The 16248-nt window shown below is 38.3% G+C and overlaps 1 protein-coding gene across 5 annotated transcripts in view; it reads right to left on the bottom strand.

Moving 5' to 3' along the window:
• Positions 1-16248, bottom strand: part of nr4a3 (nuclear receptor subfamily 4, group A, member 3) — an 81269-nt gene that overhangs the window by 48125 nt on the left and 16896 nt on the right. For all 5 annotated transcript variants that reach the window (XM_039736325.1, XM_039736328.1, XM_039736327.1 and 2 more), the window contains one exon: positions 12767-13653. In XM_039736325.1, coding sequence (XP_039592259.1) covers positions 12767-13653 — 887 coding nt within the window. The remainder of the gene's footprint in view (positions 1-12766; positions 13654-16248) is intronic.

Raw genomic sequence — 16248 nt, 5'->3', positions numbered from 1 at the left:
GACTAGCCAGAGTTGAGAGAAAGCTCAATGGAGCAAAGGGAAAATATCCTTAATGAAAACTTGCTCCACATCACTCTGGACCTCAGACTGGGCTGAAAGTTCACTTTGTAGCAGGACAATGACCCTAATCACAAAGCAAAGATACCACAGGCATAGCTTAGGAACAGTCAAAATCTAGACGTGAACCCAATCAAACATCTGTGAAGAAACCTGAAAACAGCTGTTATCCAATAGTCTCCATCCAACCTGACAGAGCTTGAGAGGATCTACACAGAAGAATGGCAATAAATTCCCAAATCCAGTTGTGCAAAGCTTGACACATCAAACCCAAGACGTCTCCAGACTGGAATCACTGTCAGAGGTGCTTCAATCAAGTACTAAGCAAAGGGTCCGAATACTTGGGTCAATGTGATAGTTCACCTTTTTCAATTTTAATAAACTTGCAAAAATGCCTAAAATCCTGTTTCCATTGTGGGTTATTGAGTGTTGCTTGATGTGGTGAAAAATGAAGGTAAACAACTATAGCAGAAGGCCGCAACCTAACAAAATTTGAAAAATGTGAAGGGGTCTGAATACTTTATGAATCCACTGTACAGTTGGACCGAGCAAGTTCCATGGACCAACGGGTGTATTTGAACTAAAAGTTATTATAACTTGATACAATCACATTTCTTATATATCTTCTAAATCTGATTATCAGGTGATACATATTCATTTGAATATTTCTAAAAGAAATATCAATATAGCCCCTTTCTAAATGTAGATAGAATTTGAAATAAAAAAGTATACTAAGAATAATAATAATAATAAACATTTAAAGTCATTTAACAGTTATAAAAAGTTTAAAAGAGATGTAAAATAAAGCACATCATATATACAGGTCCTCTGAATGTACCTATTTAATAATTCTTTCGGACAAACACTCCTTAACTTCCCACATTTTAACTCAAAACACAAGGTATCAATAAATTAAATATGAATATAAGTTTATATCAGTATTTAAACACAGACACACACAACTGCCCAACTTAGAAGTATTAGGAGCTGATCACACTAAATTACCACGAGCTAGTGTTAATGAATGGCTAACTCCGACACTGGGGGTCCAAAAAGCAGACAACTAAGTTCAGCTCAGCATTGAGCAGGCCTTGACCGTCAAATCATCATAACAAAAAAACAAAGCAGCAATGATAACCATAGTATGAGAATTAAATTAAAATTAAATGAGAATTGTCCCTGTAAAGGAGCATGTGACACAACAACACTTCTGTAGGACATTCTTGTAGCATATACTACAGTGTGTGTGTGTGTGTGAAAAAAGAAACTTCATGCACTTGTTTCTTGTTTTGTCCTCATCTTTTAAAAGATTTCTGACTCAGATTGCCATGTTTACTTCTTTTAATTTCAGACCATCTTTTATTTTACAAAATATGATCTTTTCTGATGCCAGACGTTTAGGAGTTGTAATAGCACTAACATGTATACAGAGCTCAGTGAAATTCTTACTTCTGTGTCCAAACCAAAATGCCACATGGCAACACTGTCTGGTGCACTGATAAACAAAAATGTATTTTAATACACAACTACACTGCATTTAAAAAAAACATATATCACTGTGGGACCTGCATATGTCACTTAAATTGTCTGGTCTCCAATTTTAAAAACATTGTAAAACAAGTGTACTAGAGTTCTGTCCTTGGAAAGTATTTTGGGATTGTTTTCACTATGAAAGGCTCAGTATAGCATTACAAGGATTCAGGACAGTCACCATCACCGTCTCAACTGTGTGACCTTCAGTGGGTCACTACATCTGCTTGTGTTCTGACTGAAAAACTACATTTTAGCAATTGTAGCTTTGAACTAACAAAGCACCTTAGGATGATGTTCACTGTGAAATGAGTTATGGTTTATATATGTAAAGTAAACACTTGGGGAAAGAAGTGGCACATTGTCACGAAGCACGAATGAGCCTGCACGGTTGACGGCCATAAGGTACCGCAGAGTCGGCGGGCAAACATCTAGCAAGAAGACTCTTCCCAGATGGGCATTTGGCAAAAAAAGAAACGATGCAACTGTAAGATGGCTATGTCGTGTTGAAGTGAGGGCTGCTGTTTACCTAGTTTTGGACTTCTTACAATTACAATCGGTTACATTTCTTTTAGTTTTTCTAACGGGATCCCAGGCAGGTGGTTAGATTTATTTTAGTTTTTCCAACGGGATTCCAGGCAGGTCAAGTGACGTGCTCATGGTCACACAGTGTCAGTAGTGGGATATGAACCCACAACCTTAGGTATCTCAGTATTCAAGGTTGCAGAATAAATATAAAGGATAAGACCCAAGAAATAATAATAATACAACAAAAACAGTAAAGAAACCAAGCTGTGTTACTTAAAAAATGTAATACATTTTCATAGTGTGCATAAACTTCAATATTGAAATGTGACCCTGAGTGCCATGTTTGCAGTCTGAGCATATGTGTATGTGTGTGTGTGTGTGTGTGCATCCAATTTCTGAATCCACTTTTTCAAGCAAGGGCAGCAATGAAGAAGAGTCAGGAATAAACCCTGATTTGTCTGTTCATATGGCCTGAGACATAGATAGATAGATAGATAGATAGATAGATAGATAGATAGATAGATAGATAGATAGATAGATAGATAGATAGATAGATAGATAGAAAAGTACTACATAAACTAGAGAGTCAGATAGAAAAGGTCCTACATAAAATAAATGGAAAATAAAGGATTAAAAAAGATAGACTGATATGAATGGATGGTGTAATATAAAAATAAATGGCTAGATAATGAAAAAAAAAACTCCTAACCATCCATCCATTATTCAACCCGCTATATCCTAACTACAGGGTCACGGGGGTCTGCTGGAGCCAATCCCAGCCAACATAGGGCGCAAGACAGGAACAAACCCCGGGCAGGGCGCCAGCCCACCACAGAAAAACTCCTATAAATGTCTTAATTACATAAACATAGTGGGTAGCATGATGGCAGAGTGGTTCCTACGGCTGCTTTGCACCTCCAAGAGGCTGTGTTGTCTTCTTGGCCTATGGTAATTACTGTGAATGTGGATTTGGCCTGTTCTCTCGTTGTCTGTATATTTTTTCTCCAGTAAAATGTGCGTGACAGGTTAACTAGAGATTCTGGGCCATCTCATTAAGAGTAAGCACACCCTGGGGTGAGCTGTGTTAGTTCCTTTCTTGCACTAGATGCTACCAGGACAGGTTCTTGCTCTTTGCAAGTCTGCAAATGGGAAAGCAGGTTAAGAAAATGAGTAGAAAAATAGAAGAAATTCAGATTTATGGGGCATATGGAGCTAGTTAAGTTTAACAATTTGGCTTTCATTTTACTTTTATTTTTATCTCCATACTGTACTTATCAAAGACAAATGAATTTTATTTTGACTGTAATTGTGTGAGCAGTAATTTACCAATAACATAAATAAATACGTCATTATGCTCCCTAATCATGGCATCGGAAAATGACCACATGTTGCATGTTGAGAATATTATTAAAATAAAAATTGCACTGTACTCTGTACACATGACCATAACTATCCATCCATTATCCAACCTGCTATATCCTAACTACAGGGTCACGGGGGTCTGCTGGAGAAAATCCCAGCCAACACAGGGTGCAAAGCAGGAAACAAACTCCGGGCAGGGTGCCAGGCCACCGCTGGGCACACACACCCCCACACACCAGGGACAATTTAGGATCGCCAATCCACCTAACCTGCATGTCTTTGTACTGTAGGAGGAAACTGGAGCACCTGGAGGAAACCACGCAGACATAGGGAGAACATGCAAACTCCACGCCAGGGAGGACCTAGGAAGTGAACCCGGGTCTTCTAACTGCGAGGCAGTAGCGCTACCCACTGTGCCACCATGACGCCTCTGACCATAACTAACTTATAAAAAAAAAACTCCTTTCCAGCAGTTATGCTTTAGCATGTTTGCTATTTATTTCTGTCATGGCACTGAAGAAAAAGTGAGCAATTCATAAAACCTGCATAAATCTGCCATGTGCCGCAGTCTACAGCTCAGACTTTTCTGATGTCTATTATTAAGTGTGCACTACATGTTTGTGTCTCTGAGATGTGAGCTGTTAACCTACGCAGTCAAGGGAAGAACAGGTGTACTAAACATGGAGACAACCAAACATGAATTCAATTTTGTTGGCATCAGAGAAATAAGCAACTACTTGGAGGCTTATACTGAGAAAAGAGGCGAAGGTTATGGCACAGAAATCAGAAGAACTAATAACGAAAAACTAGAGAAAGTTCTTGGTCAAAATAGCTTCCAAAAATTGATGCCAAACCAACTCTGCTAATTCTTTATTTTATCAAAGTTCTCTTGTACGTGACAATTAGAAAGATTTTCCATACTTTTTACATGGTTCAGGGTGCTTGTTTCTGCTAACTGATATTCACTTTGGCACTGGCCTTCATTACAGACTGAAGTTTAAAACTCTTGTTGAGCACTCTCAATAGCCGCTTACATTTCAACATGTGTTACTCCGTACAGCAAGGAGAAACAATTGTGCAATCAAAAAATATATAAACACCAATACAAGTGATTAAAAATAACAATAATGCTTGTCATCAACATGATGAAATTAAAGAATAATAATGAATGATAGCACTGCTCATCGTCTGCTCTAGAGGAGATAGCCAATCGGCGACCAGAATGCCATCACGATCTCTTATAAATATATTTTCTACACGCAAAGCTCAAAAAATAAGGCTAGAAATTTCAATTTTTTTTTAAATCAAAGAATATCTTAGAATATAACTGAAACAGAACAGGAACCCGCTAGTTTTGAGGTGACTCCGACAGTTTAAGGAACACAGGACAAGTGAACAAGGCAGGATGACGGCGTGAGCTTCTCTTCTCCGCATAACTTTTCACCTGGATAGAATGATCCAAAGGCAGAAGAAATGGCAGGTTTATCTAAAACTAGCCAGCTTTGCTTTCTTTAAAGTTAGCACGCAAACATTAAAAGATCCCGCACATCAAAGGTTGGAGGAATTGGTGAGTAATTTTTATGTGGCATATTGCTCATGTTGGGAGGAAATGCTTTCAATTAATGTGAAAGACACAATTTAAAGAGCAAAGGGAGAAAAGTCTGTTATCTTCAATGACACAAGACCCAGCAGCTTCGATGATCTTGTGATTTTTCTACATGCCTGTAGAGACGTAGACACTGCAGCTAAAGGTAAACAGAGGGCACTAACTCATGACATACCACTTTTCTAAGAAAACATAAGCCACTAACGTAATGCCGTTTCTTTGATATGGCCCAGACTCTAAAGCTCTGGCTCAGCAGGAACATTTTTTTTTATTTTTTTAACAAACCCTTCACTATCCTTTATGGCTTTTAACACCAACAGTAAAGACAGGAAAGCGAAAAATAAATTGCAAAGAGGGTAACTATCAAGTATCTTCAAAACTCTGTGATGGAGGTGTACAGGGCTGTCTTCTTTCTTCTTCTTTCAGCTGCTCCCGTTAAGGGTTGCCGCAGCGGATCACCTTTCTCCATATCTTTCTGTCCTCTGCATCTTGTTCTGTTACAGCCATCACCTGCATGTCCTCTCTCACCACATCCATAAACCTTCTCTTAGGTCTTCCTCTTTTTCTCTTCCCTGGCAGCTCTATCCTTAACATCCTTCTCCCAATATACCCAGTATCTCTCCTCTGCACATGTCAGGAACCAACGCAATCTCGCCTCTCTGACTTTGTCTCCCGACCGTCCAACTTGAGCTGACCCTCTAATGTCCTCATTTCTAATCCTATCCATCCTTGTCACACCCAATGCAAACCTTAGCATCTTTAACTCTGTCACATCCAGCTCTGTCTCCTGCTTTCTGGTAAGTGCCACCATCTCCAGCCCATATAACATAGCTGGTCTCACTACCGTCCTGTAGACCTTCCCTTTCACTCTTGCTGATATCCGCCTGTCACAAATCAGTCCTGCCACTCTTCTCCACCCATTCCACCCAGCCTGCATTCTCTTTTTCACCTCTCTTCCACAATCCCCATTACTCTGTAGTGTTGATCCCAAGTATTTAAACTCATCCACCTTCACCAGCTCTACTCCCTGCATCCTCACCATTCCACTGACCTCCCTCTCATTTACACACATGTATTCTGTCTTGTTCCTACTGACCTTCATTCCTCTCCTCTCTAGAGCATATCTCCACCTCTCCAGGGTTTCCTCAACCTGCTCCCTACTATCATTACAGATCACAATCACAATGTCATCAGCAAACAAACCTTTTGTCAAATTGTGGAAAATCTGAAAAGGCAAAACCGATCAGGTGTGTGAGAGACACAGGCAGGGCTAAGCAGGCAACTGGAGTGGACTTTTATGAAAGTGAGGAGGGCATTAGCCACAAGTACGTGAATCAGTCAGACATAGTTTGAAGCTGATCATCTGGCCTACTGTGAAGGCTTCTGTAGAAAAAGAAATTCTGTTCAGTTGCTTGTAAGTCATTGCCATGTTCATAGGAATGAATTAAAGCTATTTGTTAACCTTCTGAATACATGAAATCAGCAAAATAATTTTTAATATATGATTTGCATACTGCGATGGGCTAGCGCCCTGCCTGGGGTTTGTTTCCTGCCTTGCGCCCTGTGTTGGCTGGGATTGGCTCCGGCAGACCCCCGTGACCCTGTAGTTAGGATATAGCAGGTTGGATGATGGATGGATGGATGAATGATTTGCATATTATGCACTGTATGCTATAATACTGTATATATGTGTTTACAGTACAAACATTATGTTGCAGAAAAGTGAAATCCCACATTGCTGATCTCCCACCTGTCAACAGGAACAGAGAATATTCACATTGCTAATAATATTAAAAAACAATTAGGAAGCTTGTTACTTTGTGTGTTGGGTAAATGGGATAATCTTGTATTCCAAACATTCAGTGATTTATTTTGGAGTGATAATTTTAAACCACATTCCATTCTCAAACCACTTGATAATAAGGGGTTGCCAGAGCCTATCGGACAACATCGGGTAACAGTTCATCACATGGCTCCGTCACTCACCTGCCAATTTAAAATGACCAATTATCCAGACACGTGTGTCTTTGGGATATGGGAGAGAAGGATGCACTGGCATGAAGAAAGCATTGCAAATTCCACGTAGACATGTAAGGATGGGTGAGGCAGAAGTGGCTTCCACTGGTCTAAAACAATCAGTTCATAAAAAATGATATGAAACTTTTACATGCTTACAGCTACAAAATTTCAAATACTGTATGCTTAATTCAATTATAAGCCTGGGAAGCTGGAGCCTTTTTTTTTGGAACAACTGATTTATAATATTAAAATAATTTAGATACTTTTTGTACTGTGCTGAAGGAAGTGCAGTCTGTTATGACCACCTCAATCTTATTAAATAAAAGACCAACACAGTCAATGGAGGTCAATGGCGTAGATTTTAAGGCAAGTCAAATGGAGAGCGGTGGCTTGTTGCATGATGTTTAGGACATGCAAGGACAAATTTCACTCCACTTTGTACACATGACAATAATGACCATATAAACCTATAAGAATCACTAGAAGAAGCAAAGTTCAAATGCTAAGTAATGAAGTTGAAAAAAATGCTTGGCCAAAACCAAAACAGTTTGCTAAGGTTATTTAAGGTTTTGGAAAGTGATTTGTTTAAGATTAGCTTTATTTTTAAACAAAGTCCTTAGCATGTGGCTCAGTTTTAAACAGCTGACAACTATGACATCACGTGCATAGGGTGCAGCTCATGTGCCTAGCAAGAAGTATTGTCATGGAAACTGACTGATAAAATAGAGAAAAAAAAGTAAAATTAGATGATCACTTAATTTTTGTCAGAGTAAAGACATAAAAAATACCTAATACAATTGTAAAAGTTGTAACTCAGAGCTGGGCCGTTACCCATGTGTCCGTTTTGGGGTCTGACGAGTGAATCAATGTATGGATTAAAGCAGGCAGCAGAGCTCTTATGTGGAGAAAATGTGAAATGCTCCTACCCTGAAAGTATCAATGAATTATTTTCTGTCCTCGAGTAAATATGCGTGCAGCTCATATTTTAATCTTTGTAATAAATATTATGCTTTTGGGAAGAAATAAGAAAAGAGGGTATAGGTTTTATAGTTTTAAAATGACACACCAGTGTATGTTTTCTTGATCTCCAGATGAGAAATGTTTTTGAACCATAGTCAAGTGGACAATTCTGTGCTTTTAATTAACTTCCATTTTGAAAGCTTCATTAAATTTAGTCATCTATACTCCCCATGGCGTGACTGGAAAGTTTCAGAACAATGTGGTACGGCGCCAAGCATGCCAAATTATAACCATACAGCTGCCAGAAAAGCATGCCTTATAGTTTTATATTGAATGTTACTTATTAAAAAAAAGAAAAACTATTGTAAGAATGGTTCATTCATAATTTTAACGTTATGACAAAACTGTAAACATGGTGGAAGTGTTCCCAAAAAACAGCAATTGACTGAAAATCAAGATGCAGCTTAAATTTAACACACATCGATAATCGGTTTAATTTGTTCTGCTTTAAGTTATGTTACTGACATGTTAAAGATACATATATTGTCTCATTTATTGTTTATATTATGTAATTATCCATACTTAATATTACAGAATTCCATCCATGTCTGTTTATAATCATTATATTTTGATGCATCGTTATAGCTCTGTTAAAACAATTTATTGTCATGGCAACAAAGCTTTATTTTTAACTGAATCTCTATTAGATGGCAAGAGAGTATCACAGCGGGTAGCATTTCAGTTTCATGACTTCTGCAGAGAGAGGGGCTTCGATTCCCCACCCAATCTCTGTTTGTGTACACTTTGTTCACTTCTGTCGTGGATTTTCATGAAGGTAATCCAATATTCCTCCTCCATGCCAAAGATGTGTGCATTACGGTGACTGGCAACTAGCCGAACTAGCCAAATGTCAGTGACCATGGTTGTTTGATGGAGTGCCTGGTGGTGGCCTATTTAAGGGAAACCCCATGCCCAGGCTGGTGCCACCATAATGGTGAATTAGGCGCAGATCATAAGGGGGGAAAAACCCAGCTGTATGGGTTAGCTACCGAACAGTTGGTTGGTGCACTAATAGGCTTGGCCTACGACACAAAATAACTTAGCAGTGGCACTGATTATATGACCCCTACTTGTACTAAGCAGGTGCAAAAATGGGTGGATATATCTACTGTATTTATAAACACATAGATATGCCATCATTTGTCTCTCCATTTACTGAACCTACTCATAACACTTGCAATTTGGGCAGCTGCAGATCTTAAGCTAGCAACACTGGGCATCAGGTAAGAAACTGCCTTGTACAAAGAGAACAGAGCAATGCTATATCATCCAGACTGACATAGACATTTAAATTTATTTTATCTGTAACTAACATGACTTCAATATTTCAATGATACTGTGACAGAAATTAATTTTAATGCGAAGTTTTCTTTTTAGATGACATGAATATCTGTCCATAAAGGACTGCAGTTTAATTAAGATGGGTATCATCAATGATATTTCTAAAGGTTACTCTCTTGTTTAAATAATTACCTTTTCAGATTAAAGAGATTCTTAGTTTGCTTCTTCGTCAAAAAAATTGTTTAAAAGATCAAAACAAACCCCTATGGGACAAATTACAAATATTTCAGCAGAAATGAGAGGTGGCTAAGATGGAATATCGTGTGTTATACCATGTAAAAAAATTATATTTTTCATTTCCAATATATAAACCATCTGCCTAGCAGGTAGTGCTGCTTTCATAACGAAAGGGTCAAGTGGGGAGCTCTCCTCTTGTCTTCCTAATGGCAATCAGCTGGAAGCCCTCACAATAACACTCTGGCCCACAAGAGACAGCCATGACATGTAACATGTGCTAATACTTCATGCTTAAATTGAAAGGCTTCCGGGATAAACCCAGCAACCCCAGCGCGTCTCTGATTCAGCAGTGTCTGCCTGGGCTTCAGTGCTTGACAAGCACAATGACTTAAAGGCAAAAAAAAAAAAAAATAGCCCTTTTTGTGGCTGGCAGAATACTGAAAATAGGTCAGTTTAAATTGGCTCACTGAACAATATTATGGTTGACAAGTTCTTCTGTTTTAGCTTTTTAATTATGACTTTGTGTGTCGGCTATTTATCCTCCTGTTATGAAAAACTCAAGATAAAAGAAAAACTAAATATAAATACAGTGGGAGTGGTGTTGATTGCTAGTGATAACAATATACTTAATGAAGATATTTTCATTTTCATTATGGGCTGGAATTATTCTTTATTTTGGAGCAAAGTAACAGCACCATTAAGCTAATTGAAAAATAACAATATGGGTGCCTTAAATTAAACTAATATAGTGCTTTTCATATCTATCTATCTATCTATCTATCTATCTATCTATCTATCTATCTATCTATCTATCTATCTATCCAATATAGTATATTTACTGTATATACAGTAGTGCCTTATCTATCCTAGTCAGTACAATAAATGTATACAGTGCCTTACCTTTCTACTAATGAATGTAGTTTGTAACATATAGATATACTTTGAAAAATAAGAGTTTAACATGGTTTCATCATTCTAAAACAAATAAAACGCTTGTCTCTAAATTGTTCATTTTTATATTAAAAAAGTATACCACTGTGAAAGTTAAGGAATGAATCTGAAAATATAAAAACTGTAAAATCTAATAGTTTGATTATTTAAAAAAAATTAAAGAATCAGATTTTAATTTTTAATATAATATTTTAAATGCTCTGTAAAACATAAACACATGCCCTAAGTGGCATTAATCAGTATTAATACACATACATACATATATATGGACACACCTGATTGAATGGATGATTTTCATAATCTTAAAGACGTGTTAGCCTAAACACTTATGCTTGGATACTTAACATTTGTTTTTAATACAAATATAAATAATCAACTTGATGTCTTTTTATGATATTTTTTTTTCAAAAGAAAAATTAAAACATTTTGAAGCTCTAAAACAATCAAGTAGTTTTTATTTAGAACTTTATTTGACATTTTGAACTAAAATCATTATATCAGTCTGTCTAATATAATATTTGTTGATCTGAGGAGTTTTTCTTGTCATTGATGCATTTGAGCTATTTAGTTGGGTTGTGGTAGGTCAAGGTTTTTGGTTGTAGCAGTCCATGATATGGCAAGAACAGCTCAGCCAAGAATATATAAATTATCCTACATTTAATATGTTTTTCTTTCAGAAAGATGCCATCAAGGCAAAGGGTTACAATTGTGATGAATCTAAAATATAGGACAGTCTTGATTTGTTGATTACTTTTATGATCACTGCATTACTCTGTATGTGTTACTTAATAATTTTAATGTTTTTGTTGTTATTCTAAAATTGTTGAAAATAATACATAGTAAAGACAAACTCTTCTATGAGTAGGTGTGTCCAAACGTTTGAATGATACTGAATATTTATTCTCTGTTTGGGAAGCCAGTCTGCCACAGAAAGACATTTGCAAGCACCCACAATGTCCTTTACACTGGACTTATATGTATGATGTCTATGTACGTATGTGTGTATGTACTGTAATGTAAATAAATCTAAGTTAAAGTTTATTCAACATGGTGTATTTTTAATATTTATTCGGATTCATTTTATTTTCTGCTTTTAAATATTATAGTACATGCATTGCACTGCTGATACACATAGAAAGAGAAGATCCTGCCTGAGTGTGGCCTGTGACGACGCGGCACATGGTGTTGTTGTACATCTCTCTAGTTAGGCTATAACTGACAATGTAAATAAACATGAAATATCATGAGACTTTCTAGCAGCAAAGAACACATCATTTCAGCCCACATCCCCCAGGCCTGCCTATTGACACACACGCTGTTCTGGCAAGCAAGACAGACAAATTAATATGACAGAATTTAGAAGGACTGTGCAGCCGTATCATCACACAAAGGCAGTCTCTTAGTTCAGATTTCCTGATCAAAAATGGATATGCATATTGCAGCCTGGTCTTGAAATATCGCAGTATGGTTTGTCATTGTCTCATGTCTCTGAACTCATTAATTGATCGGTGTAGATCAAGTACAGATAAGAAAGTCACTCACTACCCAATGAATCATGTGCTGCTGACTCTTTGCTTCGTAACAATGACAGAATAAAGGGGCTGTTGCATTTTTCAAGTACACTGTAGTAAGGAATTTACCCCGCTTGTTAGATTTTACAACCACTGTACAATTTTGCTTTTCAAAGAGGTAAAGCACCCATTTTAGACTTGTGCACCCTGGTTACCACACAAACCACAGCTATTTGATGCCAGACACTGCCTGGACACTCAGAGCTCTGTGCTGTGTTAACAATGTGCAAAGGAAGGCCACTTTGAGGTAATCTGACCCCCTATTAAGGCCCCACTTGCCACTTCTTCCCTTATTGCTCATATTAACGCCGAAGGACAACTCAACATTTAATATATGAGGCCCCAGAAGGCATGCCTCCAAATTTGTCTTTTTCTGGTTTGAACGCTTTGAGCTCTTTTAATGCGCCCAGCTAAGACACAGCTCAGAGTCCTGCTTTGACTTAGTATTGTCATCTAAATATTTCCCACAGCTATGATGCCTATTTGATACACAAGAAGAGAACCGAGACTGGCCTGAGGGGGACGCTCTGCAGTTACAGCACTGCCACAGCTGGGCATGTTTTTTAAAAGAAAACTGAGTGAGTTTTAGAAAATCGTCTTTTACCTTGAAGAAGCCTTTGCATCCCTCGCAGGTGCGCACTCCATAGTGTTGACAGGCAGCGTTGTCTCCACACACGGCACATGTGCCCTCTCCTGATGATGAGGAACGGCTTGGTGGCGATGGAAGGCTACTGTCTCCAAGTAACTGGGGGTTCTGACCCATAGTTAGAGGGCTGAAGTGCAGTCCACCACCTTTTCCCAGGTGCAGAGGGTACAAGTGTGTTTCCAATCCAGTCTGCCCTGCTGAAGAGGATGAGGAGGGCGATCTCTCTGGTCCAAGAGGAAGGCTTAGGCTGGGTTCATAGCACAAATGGCTGCCTGAGACAGGGGTGTGTGGGGGGGACTGTTTGAAAGTAAAGAGAGGAAAGCGGGTGGCTAGAGATGATGACTTCAGTGATCCAGCATCCGCCAAGTGACTGGATGCCATGCAAGTCTGTGCGACTGGCGGCAATGGGTGATGTTCATCCCACATAGAAGAGGTAGCTTGCTGTCCCGGGAAACCAGGGGTGGTTGGTGTGGATGGCGGAGATTGTTTGAAATACATGGAGGTGCTGGCCATGGGATCCTCTGCCTGGGACTGCTGAATAGGAGGCACTGTATAGTGGCCTTCCTCCAGTTTAATTAAAGATCGAGGCTGGGGTGAGTGCATTTGATAAAGGCAAGAGGGCTTCACCTCATAGCTCCCAGAGCAACCTTGTACAAAGGTGCTAAAACTGGGCAGGGAGGTGGTGGCGGCTGCAGTGATCTCCGTGCCAGCCAGGTCCAGGCCGAGCTTGGCGTATTCCGGGTTCATGACATCAGAGCTGTACTCGCCCGCATAAGCGTAGGTCTGGGTGGCATAGCTGGAGCCGAGAGGTGGTGGGCCATACTGGGCTTGCACACAGGGCATATCTGAAAGAAAACCAGAGAGGAGTCAGAGGAGACATACTAAATATAAAAAAAGCAAAACAACAGAGTGACTACCTCCCTGGGAGGCAGGCAGGAAGAAAGGACCAACAAAAATCCCACATGTATCTCATTAAATTCACAGTGAACCTCAACTCTGCTCTACCAGGGGAGTTTCACATGTTTGTGTCTGGGTTAAATCTCCCTCCGCATTTGGCCTCTCTCTACATTAACATGCTTTAGTATCTGTACCCTAATAGTGCCCCAGTTGACAAGTGCATTTTTTTTTTCTAGAATGTTTTACCCCCAGCACACTCATGTTGCCAGCTGAAAACCCTGTACAGGTTGGGAAAAAAATAATTAAAAGGCGTAATTTCCTACAACTCACTGAGTCCAACTGAGAACCTACTGTCTGGATAGCCTTACTCAGTCTTAGCACTTGAGGACAGTTAACATGAGTGCAGCGCGAGTGACTTGCTCTGTGTTGCATTCTAAACTAGCCGTGGCCCTGTGAATGTTAACTGAGGCTTCTAATTGTAGCAGGATGACTCCTTATGGGAGAAATGAAAATTTTAACATTTAACTGCACTGCTGTACAAGCAGAGTGGTACAAGCTGCTTCAGCATTTAAAACGATCACCCAACCAAGACTGAACAAGGAACTTCTTTCAAATAAAGAACTGTATTATCATTACTTATTTGGTCTAATATTTAAAAAAAAACAGGATGCTAAACAAGAAACACAGATTGTAGATCATAACTTTGACTAGCCATTTTACATTTTCAATTAATAATAATATAAAATAACTTAGGTAAAGAAAAATCATTACAGTTTTCATTGAAATATTTTCAGATGCTCATGGCAGCAGCAGCATTTACAAGGAATCGTTTTTAAGATATATAATTAGACAATACACACATGGAAATGAAAAGTTCTGTAGATAGATAGATAGATAGATAGATAGATAGATAGATAGATAGATAGATAGATAGATAGATAGATAGATTTTGCAATAAAATATTTTTCTTTATAGACTGTCCTCCACTGTAGACATATATATAGTTGTATAGACACACAAAAAATATTTTATATAATTATACACCTAATTTATGTTATGTTGATTAGCTCATGCAAGTACGAATTTTACCTTCATTTATGTAAACTCACCATGCCTATATACAAATTTACCATGCAATTGTGTGTATATACATATGTATGTAGGTTTAATTTGTTGATGATAATTATGTATTTTACATCTGTGGAAGAATACAGTCAAAAAGAAATATAAAAAACATGCAAATTTACTATTTAGCTATGCTCAAAAGAAGTAATATTGTATTTCATTCAGATTTCAGGATGGTATGAAATTGAGACCAAGCTGCCCGATTACAATTTGTGATTTCAGGTAAATCACTTAACTTGCCTACATTTCAATTACAGACATAAATAAAGTTGGGGTCAATATATTGGACTAACATTATAATGGAAAATCAAAAAAGGCATTACATAAAGGAGTTAATGCAGACTGATCTTATGCTGTCAGTTACTGAGTCTATTCATTTGAACTTTTCCTGGGTGCACATGATTTATGTTGTCGTCGTTTTTGCTTTTTAGTAAATTTCGACATATAATTGCGGCAGCAATTTATTGTAATAGCAGCTTTATTACAAAGCGAATAGGACAGCATGGCTAATGCTGCCAGATATAGCTCTCGACTGGGATGGATGTCTCCTGTTTTTCAGTTGATTTCTATATGCACGATTTCTTTGGGGACTCCATTTTTCTCTCCTCGGTCTAAAGGCATACATTTAGGTGGAATTACAAATCTAAAGAGGCTGACTGTCGGTGTTTGGTGCCAGCCAATGGACTCGCGACCTATGCAGAGTTTGACCCTGCTTTGGACAAAAAAAGGTTTCAAAAATGAAGAATTCCAAAATTATTCCTCCATCCTATCTTAGGTTTATATTCGACTAACAGCGCTACGCAAAGCAGCTTACAAATTCGGGATACGTTAATACTTTACAGATTTTTTTCTTTTACAATTGCAAAGTGACTTTTCCATAGCGACTTACTCACTTGCTTACAGTCAATGACTAACCTGTCATCCTTGGTGTTTAAAGTCCAAAGCCACTCTCATTCTGGCTACTATCTATCTATCTATCTATCTATCTATCTATCTATCTATCTATCTATCTATCTATCTATCTAATATAGCGCATTATATATCTATCTATTCGAAATACGTGACTAATCACTTTCTGACTGTCTCGGTTTCTGTCTTTATCGCGTATGTGTATATATGAACTTATTTATAGAGCCTTTTGTTGTTATGACCAAATCGTGGGCGCGGAGAAGTATAACTGTTTATTTCGGGTCTGGCAGAGCTTTCATCGTTTTAATAGGTACACACATAAAAGACAATTTAAAATGTGCTGCCCTCAAATGACTGAGGAAATCTGCCGAAGTCCAAAGGGACCTAGAAGTGATGCCTCGGGTCGTGTTTGTTTATCTTTGCCGCTCGTAACTGCAGCGCGTTATTTTTAATAGGCATTTCAAGTACGGCAAGGGAGCTACGCTGCTCTTTCGGAAGCATCTGAATAC

Source organism: Polypterus senegalus, chromosome 15, assembly GCF_016835505.1.
Source record: "Polypterus senegalus isolate Bchr_013 chromosome 15, ASM1683550v1, whole genome shotgun sequence".
Lineage (NCBI taxonomy): Eukaryota > Metazoa > Chordata > Cladistia > Polypteriformes > Polypteridae > Polypterus > Polypterus senegalus.
Note: the sequence above shows the minus strand (reverse complement) of the source record. Positions and strands in the feature narration are given on the sequence as shown.